The sequence below is a fragment of the Salmo salar genome, chromosome 01, assembly GCF_965601325.2.
Source record: "Salmo salar chromosome 01, fSalSal1, whole genome shotgun sequence".
NCBI lineage: Eukaryota > Metazoa > Chordata > Actinopteri > Salmoniformes > Salmonidae > Salmo > Salmo salar.
In genome coordinates this window covers 172,697,787-172,719,023 of record NC_138291.1, presented here as the reverse complement: position 1 = coordinate 172,719,023, position 21,237 = coordinate 172,697,787, and the positions used below count along the sequence as shown (strand labels likewise).

Here is a 21,237-nt window from a genome sequence, read left to right as displayed (position 1 = left end):
CCTACACACACACACACATATAACGGAAGTTTATTCCACTTCAAAAAGCTCAATGTGTAGCCTAGTGAAGCCTGACATTTGATCAAATGAAGATGCTGAAGAGTTAAGTGCACCATGTACTCAATATGATAAAAAATACTTTAGGTTAATGCATCTGGTATAACAAGAAGTTCTCTAGACAGAATGTCAGTGTTTTTGGCCCGTCTAATCAGCCTGACTAGGCTAGACAACCATTTCTAGGAAGATAACTATTACAGAAGAATACTTTACAAGGCAGCGACAACAAAATCCTTGAACAAAAGAATAACACCATTAACACAATGACATATTTGAAATGACTAATGGCCACTCATGAGTCAAAGATGGGATGTTTAATAAACACAGCTATTTGTAAGTGAAGTGAATGACTAACACAAAAAATATTAACATATACTACAGTCAATCAGTTCTCAACTGAAACCATATTGTATTTTTCACACAAAAAAACTACTTTGTAGCCAAAATATAACTTAATTCAAAATGTCCCTTTGATATGTTAAGGTCGACCTCAATGTACTTATCTAAGGGGGGGACTTGCAAAGAAAGACAGCCGCTAGTATAGGCCTACATCAACCTACGCCCTGTTTAACACTCCACAAAGCCTGTCTTTTAAGTTGGATCGTGTTCAGCAGGGCACATCGTAGTGAAACGTTTTAAATACTTTTGAAAACAGAATGAAAAATGAGTGTCTTACTGGATAAGTCCAGGTAGTCCCTCACTGTTTCAGTAAGTTTTCTGTTTGGTGCATAATGAACATGGCCCTGGTTTGAGGCACAGAGACCCATACATGTAGGTAAAGGTAAGAGTTTAATACTATGTAAAATACTGAAGTAGTTGAAGTACTTATTTACACTCTGGGCTTTGACTTGTTGATTGGTAGAATGTGACTAATATAGTAATACTATACACAGGTTTATGTTGGTATGTTATATGAACTGGACATAATGTTTTCTGCACTTCACAGGAATCACCAATCACAGCATACGGTCACAGTGGCAAACTTTTCCTGGCTGTCCTTCAGTCCAAATGCTTTATGACCAACTACACACTCCACCCCATCTATATCACCAAATGTACCTGTCCATCCCTGTGACATTGTGGTGGGATGTAATGCTGCATTTTGAGTCCAAAATGGATGCTTCACCGAAGAGGTCTCTGTTGTACAGTAACTCTACCGCCTTAGTAAATGTGTGTTTAAACCATTCCTAGGTGCCCATTAATGACATTTGGTGGCAATTCCACACTCGTGTGGGCACTTCAAAGTTCAGCACTGGAGGGCACCAGAAGCAAATACTGTTCCGGCGCCTATGGAACTATCCCCATTCTTCCTCAGTGTTTCTCCTTCATGGCTTTTGAAGAGGGCTGCTCAGACAATAGTCTCTTTGGAAGGCCATTTTTCACGAGATGGGCCTCGTGAAGAGGGTGGAGCAGACGGTTCACCATGTGACCTGGGGAGGAGAAGCACCACCCTCTGATTGGTCTGCCGCCATTCGTTGTACAGCCGACAGTGATACCTGAGCGACACCTGTGGTAGAGAGAGGCCAAATCATGTTTAAATACTGTATATACTGTGCCCATTACTGTAATGCATTATGCAAGCCCAAACAAGTGGAAGAGGAAGATGTTGGGGCGGCAGGTAGCCTAGTGCTTAGGGCGTTGAGCCAGAAACCGAAAGGTTGTTGAATCAAATCCCCGAGCTGACAAGGTAAAAATCTGTCATTCTGCCCCTGAACAAGGCAGTTAACCTACTGTTCCCCGGTAGGCCGTCATTGTAAATAAGAATTTGTTCTTAACTGACTTGCCTAGTTAAATAAAGGTTAAATGTAGAACAAAATTGCCCCTAGACCAGAGATGGGCGGCTGGCAGGCAGCATGCGACCGCCCCTTTTGAAGGCCCTCTGATCAATGTTTTTGAAACGCAGTGTCAAGCTAGAATAGTACAATACACAAGGTGAAATTTGGTTTTGCGTCAGCAGTATCTCTGTCAGTCACTCAATTAGCCAATGTCAGCTAACTTCTTTCAGATTGGTAAATTAGTCTAGCAGCCAGCTATCTGGGGGGGTACAAAGACCCAAGCAACTGCAGCCCCTCATGATGAGTTCAGATTTTTTGTGATCCTCACCCCCATCAAAGTTTCCCATCTCTGCCCTAGACACTGGTCTGACGTTGGTTTTGTGTTGAGCAATGTCTATATCTGACTAAAAGTGCTAAATTCCCAGGGTTCCATTCCTATTTCCTGCATAGTACCCTGAAAAGAGGATCCTACAGTGTACACAATAGGAATGGAGGATCCAGAGAGTCAACTAATGTTTATACTTGTTAGATTGTTTTTTACCAGTCAAATGGCTTTTATGTGTCCTCCCTATGAGATATTTGTGAATAATGCGATTTATTTGTGCAAGGGTTTTGCGTCACAGACACATCGAAGTGAGAACGAATTTGCGCAAAATGCACAAGAAACGCCCAAAATCAGTCTGACCTCTGCTGAGATGTACTGGCTGCCACCCTCCATCCCCCCTATACTCACCAGGGTCCAGAAGAGGTAGATGGTGAAGAGGGCCACGGTGAGGGTGATGAGGCCCACGGCCTCCAGGCGGCTGGAAAAGTGCAGGTGGTCCACGGCCCCCCGCAGACACAGCCAACCCGAGATTGTGGCCAGAGGCGTGATGAGCAGGAAGCACACCATGTCGCCGAACAGCGTCCGTTTTTCCTGGCGCAGGCCCGGGTTACGCACCCACTAGAGACGGAGAGAGGAGAGAATTTCACGTTTGCTGACAACAGAAACATCAATCAATGGGCAAGTCAGTGGCACATTTTCCTTTGTGCTGAAATCAAAATGAAATAAAGTTCAACAGGCTACGGTGTGAAATAGGCTTGTTGAAGTCTTTATAGACGGGTTGGCTGACAACGTCATGAAAATGATGCGAGTGCATCGACACTAAATGTGCAATGTGATAGGTATTTTAACATAGCTTTTTTGGTGTGTTTAAAAAATAGCATTTGATTGATTAAGAAAATATTTTGTCTGTCGTCTTTCTCAAATGAAGGGGATGATGACGCAATCTTTGCGAGAGGGAGGGAATCTGATTTCATTGTTCCTCAGCTCGCGACTCACACTTAATTCGGGATAAATGGAGTTAGCCTACCCAGGAGGATTCATTAATATAGAAATGTACCTGGATAAAATATGAGCCACTTCCTTGGTATTGGTTATCCCGAGTTGAACTCAATTGACCAAAGTTACCTCGCTAATTCCTCAAACCAGGTATGTACTGTAGTATAGGACTCTGGTAACCACCCTTGGGTTTTCGAGGTCTTGTTACAGTAAATTCTAGATTTGCTCAGCTAACACCATTAACGTTATATTGTTTTATGGTCTTCCAGCTAACAGGAACTGGAGGTGCAGTGTATTGCTAGCAGAAAACTGCTAACTGAGTTTGATAGCAATATGTTAAGAGAGAGGAGAGTAACTGGATTTACTCTAAAACAGGATGCCGGTCAGGTCTTCGGGGGCTGGGCTTGGTTGGGTTAGAGCCAACCAAATGATGCCTTGCTGGTTTAGCTACGACCCTCATGGTCTGCATACAGCTTCTATTCCAAAGCAACATGCGCTTTGATAGACAGCTAGCGTGGATTGCCAACTACCCAACAATATCTTTGGTTTCAGTATATTAAAGATGCACTCCAGGATCTTAAACGCAACAAATTAGTAACCTATAGTTCAACATTTGTATGATTTTAAGGACGTAACATATCATACGAAATGGACAACATATTGCACAATTTGATGACATAGTACACAAAAAACAGGGAACACTTGGCTCGTGAGCATCATTTTCAAAACTAATGGATGAAATTATACAAATGTTCAAGAGTACATCTTTAACTAAAGCCCATTCTTCAAATATTTGGAAAGTAGACTTCTCCTGAACATAACGAGAAATTCAACCGCAAACCAACCCACAATGTCTGTGGTTTGTCAATATTAAAAGTCTATGACTCCAAGAATATAAAATAAAATCCTGGTGCATCCTCAAAACCCCATGGAACAGAGCTCTCTTTATGATCCAGACGATGAGGCACGATATATAGATGAGATATTATATTCATGAGGAATCAGACCTGGGTTCAAATATGATTTTAAATATTTTCAGTTTCTTCAGCTGTGCTTGATTGAGCTCACCTAGCACAGTGGAACCAATAGAACTGTCCCAAAATCGCAAATCCCACCAATTCGGCACACCAGACAGGCTTAAGCAAACGATCAAAGTATTTGAATGTTTTGGAATAGTAGTTGAACCCAGGTCTGATGAGAAATTCTACCATGGTATGCATGGTACGGGTGTAATTGCCACCAAACAACCACTTTGCACCACCGCTATCCAATGATATATTAAATATGGAGGCAGTGTCCTGATGCACAAAGAATGGAGGAGATGCTAGGGGGTAATAACATGTTAGCTAGAGGTTATTGTGGAGACGAGGACACACACATACATAGGAACACACATTATTATTGTGGTCGAATTCATTCCACAAAAATATGGGGTGAAATCTTCTTCAAATAGATGGGGAAAAGAGGGATAAAGAAATTCAGAAATACAACCAATATTGGCAGTGAGCTTACTTATTACCACGAGAACCAAAACTCATTTGGAGTTCATTTATTCATTCACTTGCAGTATTCATTTACAGAGGACAGATGACTAGGTGTTTTTGCTGTGTGTTGACAATTATTTTGCGATTTAAGAGCTTTCGGGAAACTCACCCCTGAAAAACATGCACTTTTAACTGTTACATTGCTAATAAGAGACACAGTAACACCAGTGTGATGATATAATCCACAGTAACATGGAGGATTGGCTGACAACTAGTGTAACTGCTGAGAATGTAGAGGAAGTGGGGTGTGTGAAGTGTCATGGAATGTTTACCAGAAGCCCAAAGTGTCTTCAACCCCCTTCACTTCATATTCCATCTGTGCATATAGACCAAACTTCACACCACACACACACACACACACACCACAGCTTATAACTAACTATAAATGACAGATTTACTAGACTGTGTTCTTCCTAAAAGATAGCAAGAGCCAACAAAATCCTTCGGCATGTTGTTTTGATGTAACATGAAAATAACATGGAAAAACAGGACAGGCCTAAGGCCTGGTTTTAAGCCCAGCGCGGACAAACATATATGTGTTTGTTGGGATTATGTGGACAGATGGGGACAGAAGGGCCATGCACAGCGAGAAGGGCCATGCACAGTATATGTGTATGGGTAGCATGTCATTATGACAATGGTTTATTTACATGCTGCATTTTGTGTGTGCATGTGTGTACTTATGCTTCTGTATACTGTACCTCCATCAGTGGCCGGTTCTTCCTCTGTACAGTGAACTGGTAGTGGCAGAGCTCACAAGCGCTGGTGCCAGAAGCAGAGAGCCAGTGCTCCAGACAGCTCCGGTGGATGGTACCCAGGGTCCCTGCACACTCACAGGGGGAGAGCAGCTCCTCCTGACCCCCTCCGTCATGACAGATCCGACACATGGGCCGCTCAGGCAGAGGGCTTCGGCGATATAGAACGAGGTGAGGAAAAGAGGAACAGAAAGAAATTGTCTTTAGACACGCTGATGTTTTCACAGGCTGGTGTTTTCTGTTCCCCTTGAAGCTTGGGACCGCAGGTGGAAAAATGTGCCATTCCACCCTTGAGCAAGGAAGTTAACTCCCAACAACAACTGCTCCCTGTGCGCTGATGACGTGGACGTCCATTAAGGCAGCACCCCGCACCTCTCCGATTTAGAGGGGTTGGGTTAAATGCAGAAGACACAGCTGAATGCATTCAGTTGTGCAACTGACTAGGTATTCCCCTTCTCCCTTTCTGCGAACAATAACAGATGACTAGGGATCCTACTTCCCCCTTTCTGAGAACAATAACAACTGACTAGGGATCCTACTTCCCCCTTTCTGAGAACAATAGCATCTGACTAAGTATCCGGGCAGGTAGCCTAGTGGTTACAGCGTTGTGCCAGTAACCGGAAGGTTGCTGGATCGAATCCCCGAGCTGACAAAGTAAAAATCTGTCGTTCTGCCACTGAGCAAGGCAGTTAACCCACTGTTCCCCGGGTGCTGAAGACATGGATGTCGATTAAGGCAGCCCCCGCACCTCTCTGATTCAGAGAGGGTTAAATGCGGAAGACACATTTCAGTTGAAGGCATTCAGTTGTACAACTGACTAGGTATCCCCCTTTCCCTTCCCCCTTTCTGAGAACAATAACAACTAAGTATCCCTCTTCCCTCCCTTTCTGAGAACAATAACAACTAAAATTGGACATCACAATTCATTGACTAGAGGTTTTCAAAAATATCAGGTCAATATTTCAGTGGATAGAAAACTAGCTGGTTAAATAACAAAACCCTGGGAAGGTGTTGGTGTAATTTGATGCTGTCACACATTGTTAGAATACCCTGTCTATTCTGTCTCTGTACTATGCATACATACAGTACATCTCTTAGATTACAGACTCAAATCAAACACTTTCTGGATTAAAACAACATATGCAAGGAGGATTATTACTTTAATTTACTATATGGACTGTAATCTATGATTCCATGATTCACCAATCTCCTATATGGCATCTAATCCTCTAATCTGGATGATGATTATGTTGGGTTGTTGATCGCCTTGATTTCATCAGGAAACTAAGGCGATGTCTTTGACGGAATGAATGAGCCCCTCACTCAACAAACCTCCCCTTGAACATAAACACTCGTCGCTGCCAATAACTAACACAGCAGAATGAACATCATCTTGTCAGACAAAATAATGAATAATAAGATTTTGCTAGAGCAAAACAACTTTGGAGTCGTCGTCAGTTTGAAGTAATAAAAGCCTTTAAATCTAATCTGGAAATAGTTTTTCATGTTGATCATCAACAGAAGAAACATGACGACAACATCACTGGATACGAAAACAACTAATAAACAACTATGGCGTAATGTTTGTTGATTTAGTTTATATTAGACATATATGACAAAAAGGCATATTTATAACCTGGTCCCAGATCTGTTTGTGTTGTCTTGCCAAAGACCAGTCATAGAGTTGGAAAGACGGCACAAGTAGACCTGGGACTAGGATAGCACATACCCTTCAATCAGTATTTATTAAATAATACATTGTACGTTGTAGCTACCATGGCAATTTATTCTGTAATAGGTAGCAAATGAAGTTGATCCAAATTATATAATGTATGCTACCAGCTCTACTGTATACCAATCTATGCTAGCTACCGCTTTGCTACTATGCTATCTATCTCTAAGCCACCATATGCTAGCTAGCTCTATGCCACAGGCTGATTATTCAGAGGGCTTTTGGGGGGGGGGGGCTAACAGTTGTGACCCAGTCTGCATGACTGCAGCTGTTGCTGCTAAAGCCCCCCTTTGTCTCCCGTAGTGTGTGTGAGTGACAGAGTCCTGTCAGGCGTACATGCTAATCAAGGTGCTAAAATTAGACTCTGCACCATCCGGCCAGAACAGCACATTTTTTGTGTTTCAAATGTACAGACATTTACCCCACAGGGCCAGTTAGTGTGATTGGTATGTAAGTTATGTAGCTGTCTGAAGCCATAGTTACTCATCTATAGGATCTATATAGTCCTCTTTCACTGCACTGAGAACAAGAAGGACATTCCAGACAGATAGAGGGGGGGGGGGGGGGGAATCCTTTTGAGAGGCACTTGATTTGTTACCATTCAGAAATCATGTTTGGTTATATTTGGGTATATATTTAAAACTAGCTTCACTTTACCTCTGACCCCCACCAACCCCTCCCCTCCACACTCGTACAAAACTCTATTCCATCCATGTTTGGCAGGTCCATACCTCTGTTTGGCGTACGCTCCCACGATAGGTGACAGCAGCTGCCCATCCTTGGCAGACACTTGCATGTAGTACTGCGGCTCTCCATTGGCCAGACTACTCTGCTCTTCCATTGCTTTTCCTGGGAGGTCAGGCTCTGTCGGGTAGTCCAAGCTACCCATTGGATCAAAGTCCCTGTCGCTCAAGCAGCTCCCTGTGTGGGCAGAGTCAGAACGCTCTGGCAGCACCTCCGGTAACAGAGTGCAGCGACTGGTCGTCATGGCAGCAGACGGTTATCTTTCATTGGCGTCTGGCTTGGTTACTGAGCATCATCTGTCTGGAGTAGAGGAGGGGAGAGATACAGTGATATTGACAAGGGTTTCAAGCATCATAAAGTGTGTGTGTTGATGCTTCATACATACAGGTGGCACAATGGGATTGAATACAGTATCTTCTTTTGGTGTGAAATCCTGAAGGTCAGACTCAATGCTTTGAATCTGCCACTACACCAGCATTTCGCTACACCCGCAATAACATATGCTAAATATGTGTGTGACCAATAAAAAATTTGATTTGCTGACTAGGCCTATCTGCCTTTGTTAAAAGCTGTATTTTGTGGTGTAGTAATTACAAAGACACGAAGTTAGTAAAGTTCACCTGAGAACATTCAGTCAACTATAGTCCATAGTCAAGTAGAATCCTTTCCATTGCCTGTGTTATATCAATATTGTTAGACATGCCAGTCAATGTTTGACCTACTGTAATATGCAGGGCCTCCCTACCATGTTTCTTTTAGCATTATACTAAAGGCCATCTCTCTTGAGGTTCTGGAGATCTATATAGGTTATTAGTATAAAACCACTCTCAAATGATGGAGGCTTTACGAACCTGTATAGATCTCCTTGCTTCCCTGTGACAGAGGATAGATTAAAAACTATACAGAAGAAAAATGAATAGTAGTCTGTACAACCTAAGTTTCTTTACTACTCCAAACAGAGTAACACCAACATAATATACCACACTCAAAATAATCAAAAGGCAGTGTCTTAATATATTCTATGTTTTTGATTGAATGTATTGACAGATAGATGTTTGGGATCTGTCAATGTTTTCTCATAATGCTTACTCGCTTAAAAATGTACAAATCCCTCTAGCTTGTGTTGATATTTACCACAAAATTGAACAGGCGAACAGACAGCGATCACATTCCAACTGCCAGACTAAACGCAGATGTCTGTCTATTCAGTGCGCCGGCATTAACCGTGTCCTAGTTCAGCTATTCCAGACCGCACCGAACAACTAGGGAAATTGAAAACAGACAAGAGGGTGGCTGCGACAACACAACTAAACAATGCTGTCAACACAAAACTAATTCGCATCAATGCAGCTGAGGTCATATGTCTGGTGTTCAGGTAAACATTCTGTCAACGCTGCAGATTGGAGGAAGGCCACACTGACAACAATACTTAGTGTTGCAGGCTAAAGATGTTGTGGTTGGTTGAGCAATGATTAAATAGAACTCACCATATTTGTATCTAAGCATACAACGTAACCACACTAAACACATCCATATGAAAGCATGTCAATTAAATGACATTAAACAAGACACATTATAAACACAAAGATTTGAATTGTAAACATTTGAAGCTACCCAAGCATGCAACCGAACCCTATTGAAATGTATCCGTATGACAGCATAGCAATTAATCAACATTAAACAAGACATGTAAATAACACAAGGGTTTTAACTGTACACTAGCAGCGAACGATAAACAATGGCATCTTTATATCCGTATACAGCTGAGACAGTAGAGCCCTTCAGCTGGTTTTCCCCGAGAGTTTTCGCTAAAGAGCCTTAGAGAAGACGTAATATTACTAGCCACGTTGTTAACACGTCCACAGAGGACGTTCCTTTCAGATAATGATCTTTTGCCCTGGAACTAAGCACTATAATTCTGGCACTCCCTATTACAGTACAAAGAGATGTGAATGACATGCTATTGGATACAGATAGAGCTTTCAGTACTGTACGTTCAACCATGCCAATGAACTCTTCCTGACTAGGACCAGCGAAACAACAGGATAGTGACTTTTTCAATTCTTCACAATGCCTATCAGATTACACAACAACCATTTGTGAACGGGTGTAAAAATATAAATGACGGAGAAGTGGTAGGGACGAGACCTGGGTTCAAATACTATTTGAAATCTTTCAAATACTTTGAGCGTTTGCTTTAAGCCTGTCTGAAGTGTCAAGTGGTTGGGGTTTTCACTTTCTGGACATTTCCATTGGTTCCATTGTGCTAGGCAAGTTCAATCAAGAACAGCTAAAGTATTTGAAATGATTTAGAATAGTATTTGGTACAGACATAAGATAGGGAAGGGCAAGAACACAGTTGTTTCACGTGTTTGGATACAGAGGAAGCGGAGCCTCCTTGGCACTCTGTGTGGGTGTTGCGTATTTGTTCAACTGTCGTGAAAAATGTCAAACCACTTCCTGTTGCGTCATTCATGCAACCTGGTGTACAGACAACCCATGGAAACGTAGGCCTACTGTAGACCCTTATAGATGCTTTGAGTGGGTGTGGAGATAGATAGTGGTTGTGAGATGTACTGTAAATATGCCTAAATTGCAAACCTGCAACTAAGGTTGCAAATGCAGATAACAAAACTTCATTGACTGATTTGTTTTACACACACACACCTTGAATGGTAACTTCTTCACCCCAGTGTGCCCCTCACTCCACCTTTTTGGGTAGCCATTTTCCAGGTCAGGACCAATGTGCTTTGAAAAGTTGTGGTTTGGCACTGGGTGACCTCACATGTTGTTGTTGACCTCATCGTCGAGGCAACTCATGCCAGGGCGGACTACAGCAGCTCTCGTTACTGCCATAAACTACATTTCAAAGCCACGGTGCAGCAACAGAATGTTTCACCCGTGACAACCTGTGATCTCCAACCATGTCACAAGGTTCGACCAATTGAGGCAAGAGCCTAACTATGACCGTAGCAGGACACAGTAATAATGACTAGTCAGACCTCCAAAACAGGAACATTAATCATTGTTGGTTGACTTTCATGAACACTTTACTCATGGTACTTTCTATAGATTTTTGTCATTCTTTGTAAATCAGTCACTCAATGTAAAACTATTTGACTCAAGTACCCATGGTGGAGAAAAGGATGTAAACATATTCTGAGTCATGCTTTTGGGAAAGACCGTCAAAGTGCATTAGAAAATGTGGTTAAAAAAAATGGACTCTCCTGCCTAAAACCTGTACACCAGAATAAAGTTAGACAAGGACAGTGATACACAGTGAACGTTAAGGACATCTGCATGTGAGAATATCCTATAAGTTGTGAATGATGACCCATGTCGACATGCTGTAGGCTGTAAGTTTCGAAATACTGCAAATAACTACTCAGAGAGCTGTTAAGCACTGGGTGTGGACATCACAGTTTAAAATTCACTGACATAGCTAAGCTAACTTCTTAATATTAGACCATGCTAACTCGCTTAGTGCGATGACAGCTTTGAATCTGACTGGACTTCAAAAACATGAGCATGAAATGCAATTCTTGTAAGTGAATAGGACCTAGTCACACAGTGAAAGCACTGTTGTGCCTAGATAAGCCTGGGTGTCGTTGATAAGCGAGGTGGAGATTCCTCTGAAGTTTTATTTATCCCTTACTGCCTCCTAGACCCTCACTCACTCACCTACTCTACTTAAACCTATGGAGTCACTGGCTTCATGCCAGTATCCACACTAACACACAGACTAGCACTAACACACAGACTAGCATTTGCATGGCAAATACATTGGTTCATTCTAAGTAGTGTTCTAGTGTGGATACTAGGAACAGTCATGGGGCTTATACATAGTGTGGATACTGGGAACAGTCATGGGCCTTATACTGTGGATACTGGGAACAGTCATGGGGCTTATACATAGTGTATACTGGGAACAGTCACGGGGCTTATACATAGTGTGGATACTGGGAACAGTCACGGGGGCTTATACATAGTGTGGATACTGAGACACAGTCATAGGCTTATTCAGGAGCATTCAATGTTACAGAATGTCGTAGAAAATGTATTGTGTAGAACATACATGCCTCTCTGTCAACTAGAATAAAGAGCTATGTTTCTGCTATGTTTTTTACATGTTGCAGCCCACAGAATAAGCCACTCCAGGCCTGCATGTCACCCTGCGAAGAGGCCCAGAGTCTAGTGTGTTGAGGTTCATATCGGCTATCCTCCCTATTCACTACAATATTTGGAGGCTCTGGAACGGTGAGATAAAGTGATAAATGAGGTTATACTGTAAGCCTTTCCCAGTCAATCCCACTATGGCATAGTGTTGCTGTCTCTATCTCCCATTAGATGACTTGTCAGTGTGCTACAGTATGTGTTACAGTGTGTTAAATGAGCTTTGGGCTGGCTCCAGTGGACGAGAGCGTCATTCCAACAGATTGTGACCCAGCGCCATCAAATGATGAGCTGTTCAGTGGACAGGATGCCACTCCTGTCCTGCATTCAAGTCACAGCTGTGGCTCTGTGTGTAACAGTTGGCAGCCACTTCTGCTGCTGAAGCCTTCGGACCAGGCACTTAACTCTCATCAGTGATTTACTCACAAGCTGTGGTCAAGCCTAGCCTGGTTAAACGGGACTGAACGCTCACGTCAGTCTGCTTCAACCAGGCTAGATCAAGCCTTGATAGGGTGAAGTATTGAACAATGAAAGAATGTGGCTGGAAGAATGTAATGGAAGAATGTGGCTCATGGTCAAGTGTATAACGTTTTGTTGGGTTGTAGATTGATTCATACTGTTTTGTCTAGGCCCTTGGTCAGTCAAGTCCCTCAGTTGTAAGATACAGTAGTCTAAGTGTATACATTGTTATAGAGTTGGTGACAACCAATATCCAACACCTTCAAGTTAAATGTTACTTATTCAATGAAACAGTGTCTTATGTCCATATCAATAGATAAAACATAATAGATCTCTATTGTTAATATTGTTTTTAGGTTTGACCAACAACATAGTTAAAGTGCGTCATAACATTGTGGTATGTCTTTTATTGAGGAACCATTGTGCAAAGGCCTATTAACTCGTTTCCCATCTTTCAGAGGTCAATCTCTCTGCAGCAACAACGGCTAAATTTACACTGTGTTTGGTCTTTCTAGTCGCCGATCCTTTTAAGATAAAGGACAGAGAGGAAAGACTGTGTGTTTTATCAAACTGTGACTCACAGTTATCGGATTAGCTTGAATTCTTCCAGCAAAATGTGGTGTAACTAGGAATTCCCCAATTTTGGCATCACAATGGATAAACAATGGCTTCATTCCATGCAGATTTTCTCAGCCCTCCCCAAAACAAATCATTCAGTGGGCTACATGTGAATCAGCCCTCAACTGAAACAGAGTATAGTGTAGCACGATAGCATTCTAAGCTAGCTAGTCCTGACCCCAATCACAGTTATATATTTTTTTTAAATGTAACCTTTATTTAACTAGGCAAGTCAGTTAAGAACAAATTCTTATTTACAATGACGACCTACCAAAAGGCCTCCTGCTGGGACAGGGGCTGGGATTAAAAATATATATTTTTTTTATAAAATATAAATATAGGACAAAACACACATCACGACAAGAGAGACCTAAGACAACAACATAGTATGGCAGCAACACATGACAATACAGCATGGTAGCAACACAACATGGTAGTAGCACAAAACATGGTACAACCATTATTGGGCACAGACAACAGCACAAAGGGCAAGAAGGTAGAGACAACAATACATCACTCAAAGCAGCCACAACTGTCAGTAAGAGTGTCCATGATTGAGTCTTTGAATGAAGAGATTGAGATAAAACTGTCCAGTTTGAGTGTTTGTTGCAGCTCGTTCCATTCGACCCAGGTATGTGTGTGTTTTGGAGACCTTTAACAGAATGTGACTGGCAGAATGGGTGTTGTATGTGGAGGATGAGGGCTGCAGTAGATATCTCAGATAGGGGTGAGTGAGTTACAGTACTTGTGAATCAGTCCTCAACTGAAACAGTGTATAGTGTAGCACGATAGCATTCCACGCTAGCTAGGCCTGACCCAAATCACACAGTTAGAGTACTTGTGAATCAGCCCCCAACTGAAACAGTAAACTGAGTAGACTATAGGATAGCACGATAGCATTCCACGCTAGCTAGCCATGCTGTTTGGCTTCAACTTGAGGTCTCTCCCCCTCTCGCATTTTCCGAGCCCTAGCACTGTGGGAAAGGGACCAGAGAGACTTAAATATAGCTTGTTTGACAGACTGCTTTCCACCACCCCGCTGACCACAGCCGGTAACCTCTAGCCAGTCTTAATTCCATCCTTAAGGACGCAGAGTCGTAGACCCTCCTTCCCCTTCCCCTTCTTGTCCTTCCCTTCTCAGTGTCCTTTGGGACAAAGTGTGGTTTATTCAAACAGCTAGAGGAAGGGGCACTTAGGAAGTAGGCCAGTTTGGTGAGAACTAGCTCTGCAAAAGACTGCACTTCTGGCTTCTCATAGTGCTAGTGTGGTCCTCCCTAAGCTTGCATGACCGCATATATCACCCCCACCCAATAGTTGTGGTGTTTTAAATCTTTTCAAATGTCTCATTTTTAAGACTTATTGGCTTATAATACTGTATGTGAAAACTGCATTTAAACACCTTTCTGGTTTTGGTAGTAAAAGGTTTAAAACAATAACTGATATAGTGTACTGATGCCAGACACAATGTATTAAGGTGGTTTCCGTAGGTGGTGGTAATTTTATAGACCTCAAGAGATGTGTAGGAGGCTCATTTCTTTCAATTTGTTTATTCATTTTCACTCAGCCAAGTGAAACGCACCACAAAGGCTTTTCACATTAGACCATAATAATTGTTTCAAAGACAGTGGACATGCATTGGCCAGTGCCAAACCACACACACGAGAACTTCCAACTCTTGTATAGGGTGCCAGCAGACAAATTCATTCCCAAACATCTCTATACACATGGTTAACATTTTTGCGTTTTCAAGCGTTTAACTCATTTTTTATTGAGAATATCCAATTTCAAATGCCTGTGAGCATCCACTGTCTCTAGGCCGGCACAATTATCTAGACTGTTCCCACACTTAAACAGCCTTTGGGTATTTAACTACACTACAGCATTCCTCTTCAAATAGTGTCTGACCATAACATAGCTGCATACTTTTCTGAGATAAAACCCCATAGCGACTCGTTTATGGTTAATCTACTGCAATAAGGAAGTTAATGGATATAAATAGCCAATGTGAGACTGAGTACAAAGGGGCTTTGACTGTGTGTGCCAGGGACAGTGCCCACCCAGCTCTGCGTGTGCTGCCAACCGACCATAGTGGCATGGCTGGAAAAGGACTCCATGCTGCCTTGTGCATGGCATGCTGCTCCCGGGGCACTATATTAGAGCAAAAATCTGCCCTTTTGTTTTTCAGATGCCCTTTTAACTCCAACTTCTCAACAGAAATCCCACATGTATAAATAGGCTACAGTATATCTCTTCGGTTATAGTGGGAAAGGGCTAGACAGGGCTAGCGTTTAGTACAGAACTGCTCAAAGTATGGCTTAAACTGTGGCCTAGCTAACCTCCTAAAACAAAAATTGGCATCCTATATCTTTCCACAACATGAGCAAAACCACTGTATCTAGAGAGGCATGGCTGCTGTGTAGTATCTGTATTTTAATTTGTATTTATTATGGATCCCCATTAGTTCCTACCAAGGCAGCAGCTATTCTTCCCGGGGTCCAGCAAAATGAACTGCCTTATACAATTTTAAAAACATTACAATACATTCACAACAGATATTGTGCCCTCATGGCCCCTACTCCACTATCACATCTCTACAATACAAAATCCATGTGTACGTGTGTGTATATTGCGGGCTTCCGAGTGGCGCAGCTGTCTAAGACACTGCATCTCAGTGATAGAGGGGTCAAGACAGACCCTGGTTCGATTCCAGGCTATATCACAACCAGCCGTGATTGGAACCCCATAGAGCAGCGCACAATTGGCCCATTGTCGTCTGGGTTTGGCCGGGGTAGGCAGACATTGTAAATAAGAATTTGTTCTTAACTGACTTGCCTAGTTAAATAAAAAAATGTATTGTGTGGATGCCTGTTTGTGTTGCTTCACAGTCTCCGCTGTTCCATAAGGTGTATTACGCTCAGTTTTTTTAAATCAAATTTTACTGCTTACATCAGTTACTTGATGTGGAATATCTTTTTTTTTTGTGCTGTTAGTGTCACACTTTATTATGGACAGACTTCTCCCCAATATGATTTGACCATGACAGTTTACAATCCAGGGTTACTTGCTCATTTTCCACATTATTTATTACAAGATTTAGTTGAGGTTTAGTGAATGATTTGTCCCAAATACAATGCATTTAGTTTTAGAAATATTGAGGACCAACTTATTCCTTGCCACCCATTCTGAAACAAACTGCAGCTCTTTGTTAAGTGTTGCAGTCATTTCAGTCGCTGTAGTAGCTGACGTATATAGTGTTGAGTCATCCGCATACATAGACACAATGGCTTTACTCAAAGCCAATGGCATGTCATTTTCATAAAGATTGAAAAAAGTAAGGGGCCTAGACTGCTGCCCTGGGGAATTCCTGATTCTACCTGGATTATGTTGGAGAGGCTTCCATTAAAGAACACCCTCTGTGTTCTGTTAGACAGGTAACTCTTTATCCACAATATAGCAGGAGGTGTAAAGCCATAACACATACGTTTTTCCAGCAGCAGACTATGATCGATAATGTCAAAAGCCACACTGAAGTCTAACAAAAAAAGATTATGGGGGCTGTTATCATCAATTTATCTCAGCCAATCATCAGTCATTTGTGTAAGTGCTGTGCTTGTTGAATGTCCTTCCCTATAAGCGTGCTGAAAGTCTGTTGTCAATTTGTTTACTGTAAAATAGCATTGTATCTGGTCAAACACAATTTTTTCCAAAAGTTTACTAAGGGTTGGTAACAGGCTGCTTGGTCGACTATTTGAGCCAGTAAAGGGGGCATTACTATTCTTAGGTAGCGGAATGACTTTTGCTTCTCTCCAGGCCTGGAGGCACACACACTTTCTAGTAGGCTTAAATTTTAAATATGTCAAATAGGAGTGGCAATATTGTCCGCTATTATCCTCAGTTATTTTCCATCCAAGTTGTCAGACCCCAGTGGCTTTGTTGATAGACAACAATAATTGTTTCACCTCTTCCATACTCACTTTACGTAACTCAAAATTAAAATGCTTGTCTTTCATAATTTGGTCAGATATACTTGGATGTGTAGTGTCAGTGTTTGTTGCTGGCATGTCATGCCTAAGTTTGCTAATCTTGCTAATGAATGATCATTAAAGTAGTTGGCAATATCAGTCAATTTTGTGACGAATGTACCATATGAATCAAAGTTTGCGTTTTCCCCCTAAAATGTAATTGAAGGTGCTCCAAAGCTTTACTATCATTCTTTGTCATTTATCTTTGTTTCATAGTGTAGTTTATTTCGTTTAGTCACATGATTTCTCAATTTACAATATGTTTGCAAATCGGTTGTGCAGACAGACTTATTTACCATACCTTATGCCTCATCACTCTCAACCATACCATTTTTTTAATTCCTCACCAATCCACATGGATTTAACAGTTTTATAGTCATTTTCTTAATGTGTGCATGCTTATCAGTAACTGGAATAAGGAATTGCATAAATGTGTCAAGTGCCGCGTCTGTTTGCTCCTCATTACACACCACGGACCGACAAATATTATTTAGATCAACAACATAGGAATCACTAAAAAACATATTGTATGACCTCTTATACACTATATTAGGCCCAGCCTTTGGTTTTCCTAGATATGGCTACTATATTGTGATCACAACATCCGATGGATCTGGATACTGCTTTCAAGCACATTTCTGCAGCCTTAGTAAAGATGTGATCAATACGTGTTGATGATTTTATTCCTGTGCTGTTTGTAACTACCCTGGTAGGTTGACTGACAACCTGAACCAGGTTGCAGGCACTGGTTACAGTTTGAAGCTTTTTGTTTTTGATTGGGCAGCTTGATGAAAGCAAGTCAATATTTAAATCACCCAGAAAATATACCTCTCTGTTGATATCAAATACATTATCAAGCATTTCACACGTTATCCAGATACTGACTTATCACTTGGTGGTCTATAGCAGCTTCCCACCAGAATGGGCTTTCGGTGCGGCAGATGAACCTGTAGCCATATTACATCAACAGTATTTAACATGAGATCCTCTCTAATCTTTACAAGAATGTGGTTCTGAATATAAACAGCAACACCTCCACCACTGGCATTTCTGTCTTTCCTGTAAATGTTATAACCTTGTATTGCTACCACTGTATCATCTAAGGTATTATCTAAATGAGTTTCAGAGATTATCAGAATATGCATGTCATCTGTTACTAGCACATTATCTGTGTTTAGGCCCTGGCTGACACATATAATCTATGAGTTGACATACATACCATTGGCATGAAGGCCTGATTGTCTGTGAGGGGTTTTCTAACTGCCAGTGATGTCACTGTGCTTTGTGCAATTAATAGAAGGCGTCGAACTGTCGTGGGTCTGAACAGACAAGGGGAGGGGAAACCAACATGGATTCAGCCCGTAGGGGCTAGTGCCTTTAGCTTGGAGGGATTACCCCTGTCAATCAGAGGATATTACTGTATCACCACAGAATTAGTTAATGTAATAATAACTTGTATAGCGCGTCATTGTCAGTTTAATGTGAAACTGCAGGGGATTAGTTTGGCAGTGTGCCAGCTGTCAAGTAGTAGATCAAGTCTGAGATAAACAACATCAACAACGACATGTCATGATTTGTTTACTCTTCTGGGCCAATCAGAGGAGTGACGAGGAGTGACAAGCTATCCCATTGCTTAGCAACAAGCTCTTTGGCGAAATAGGGATTTTGAATGATCAGTTAAATCCAATAGAAATCTAGAGATACTACTTAACCAAAACCACTGTACAGATGTTTTCTGGGGTAAAAAACAACATTGGCCTTGTGCTGGAAGGGTGCCCATTTAGATTGATTCAAATAACTACTACTACTACTACTGACTGTCTATTTGAACACACACACACACACACACACACACACACACACACACACACACACACACACACACAAACACACACTGAGAATACACACTGAGAATACTATTTTGGTGCATCTGGGAAATAGAGCCATATCCAATTCTCCTCCCAATTCACATCACTATTTTATCCCTCCATCTTACCAAGGCACGTACAGATGTACAATAGCTATAACACACTAAGGAAACTGACACTTCAGAGAAACCTTGGGAGTGATTGTCCTCTGCACAGCCTCCACTTCAGATGGGTACTTTTCCCTTTTCATGATGGCTGACAGCCATCGAGAATTGGCACAATGCCTGCTACAACAGTGGATTGTGAGACCTGGTAGCCACAGCACTGATCAATCGATATTTTCACAGTGCACACATTGTAGGACACTAACACTATGCCGTCCTCCCACATACTGCACTGTAAATCTACTTTGTTGCTCCCTGGAGCTGTGTTCTGTGAGCATGGTTGGTGTCAATGCCATTGCTATTCGGTCAATTCAGGAAGTTAACTGAAATTCATTTTTTCCACTAAGGAAAATTATAATTTTTGTTGACTTCCTGAATTTGATTAGAATTGACCTCAACACTGTCTGTGAGTGACCCCTTGCCTCAATTTAACAGCCCATTTTCTGTGAAACATAATGAATCTTTCAGTCTAGTGTCCTTATGGCATGGACCAATGACCATATTGACCCTCTCGAAAAAATAGATCCCCTATCTATCGGGAGATAAATAACCAGATAAGCACATATGTCTGTGTCTCTCAATAACTCCAGTAGAAACTTCAGTATTAGTTATGATATACAGGTAACTGCCAAAATAATGGAAACATTTGAGTAAATGAGGGATACAAAGTACATTAAAAGCAGGTGCTTCCACACAGGTGTGGTTCCTGAGTTAATTAAGCAATAACATACCATCATGCTTAGGGTCATGTATAAAAATGCTGGGCAGACTATTATTTTGGCTACCATGGCTGTGCCCCCATAGGATGACAATGCCCCCATCCACAGGGCATGAGTGGTCACTGAATGGTTTTATGAGCATGAAAACCATATGCCGATGTCTCAGCCAAAAGATCTCAGCCCAATTGAACACTTATGGGAGATTCTAGAGTGGCGGCTGAAACAGCACTTTCCACCACCATCAACAACAAAACACCAAATTATGGAATTTATTGTGGAACAATGGTGTCACATCCCTCCAATAGAGTTCCAGACACTTGTAGAATCTATGCCACGGTGCATTAAAGCTGTTCAGGCTTGTGGTGGCCCAACGCCCTATTAAGACACCAAGTTGGTGTTTCCTTTATTTTGGCAGTTACCTGTTGCTAAATATCCATAGTGTGTGCGCGGTCTGTGCACTCAACGAGAAATTGAAAAGGGTAATTTGACCATTTTGCTGTAATAGGAACACTTTAAAAGAGTGTGTTAAAGCTTAAAATAAAATATTTTCATTTATTTTCAATTTAAAATATAATATTGTCATGTTTTTCAGTCTGTATGGCATCATTGGCTTGGCTGTCCAATTGAAGAAGCCTACACGGGGACAACAATAATGCAACAGCTGAACGCAATGACAACTGTACGAGAAATGCACTGACTAATTAACTAACGTTCTGGAGCAAATGTGCCCTCGGTCTCATGACAGCATTTTTTGGATTATCAGAGGCAAGTCCCAAAGAGAGAGCTGCCAAGAAGACTCAAAGAGCAGATACCGTTTTGAGAAATGGAATGCACTGTACATGTTAGATAAATGAAAGTAGCCTCGCAATTTATCAGACTATTTACAAAAATCACACGCTTCACGGTGACTATTGACATTGTTCATAAAGACAAGTAATAACATACACAGTACACGTATCCAACACGCTCTGTTGTCAAAAGACTGTTAGATTGTAACACTGTAACTAACATTAGCTTTATGCATTGTGAACCCCATTGCATTGTTTTGACAGCAGGGTGTGTGGGTGTATTGAGCCAGACACAAAACGAAATGTTAATTTTGTTAATTCATGTGCCACACCTTACACCATTTGTACTTACTAATATCTAAACTTTACATACCTTAATTGCGAGATCCCAAGTCTTTAAATGATGATTATACACACTGCGACGCAGGATGATCAAATAATCGTTTGGTTTAATGTCAGTGATCCACGCCAACTTCCCCCAGTCAGCTGGTAAGTCAA

General features: G+C 41.6%; 1 protein-coding gene across 3 annotated transcripts; it reads right to left on the bottom strand.

Moving 5' to 3' along the window:
- Positions 1-14: 14 nt before the first annotated feature.
- marchf3 (membrane associated ring-CH-type finger 3) lies at positions 15-21,166 on the bottom strand. Of its 3 annotated transcripts, XM_045720474.2 has the most exons (6): positions 9,646-9,801; positions 9,063-9,190; positions 7,916-8,228; positions 5,399-5,603; positions 2,566-2,775; positions 357-1,564 (listed from the first exon to the last, which is right to left on the bottom strand). In XM_045720474.2, exons 3-6 carry the CDS (start codon positions 8,170-8,172, stop codon positions 1,406-1,408), a joined length of 831 nt encoding a protein of 276 aa, XP_045576430.1. In that variant the 5' UTR covers positions 8,173-8,228; positions 9,063-9,190; positions 9,646-9,801; the 3' UTR covers positions 357-1,405.
- Between the last annotated feature and the right edge of the window lie 71 nt (positions 21,167-21,237).

Bases quoted from the DNA above. Each gene is read 5' to 3' on its own strand.
- marchf3 (XM_045720474.2), bottom strand. From the start codon at position 8,172: ATGACGACCAGTCGCTGCACTCTGTTACCGGAGGTGCTGCCAGAGCGT. The intron at 5,604-7,915 runs GTATGGACCTGC...ATATCGCCGAAG, and splicing joins GGAGCGTACGCCAAACAGAG to CCCTCTGCCTGAGCGGCCCA. The intron at 1,565-2,565 runs GTGAGTATAGGG...TCTCTACCACAG, and splicing joins TCTACCTCTTCTGGACCCTG to GTGTCGCTCAGGTATCACTG.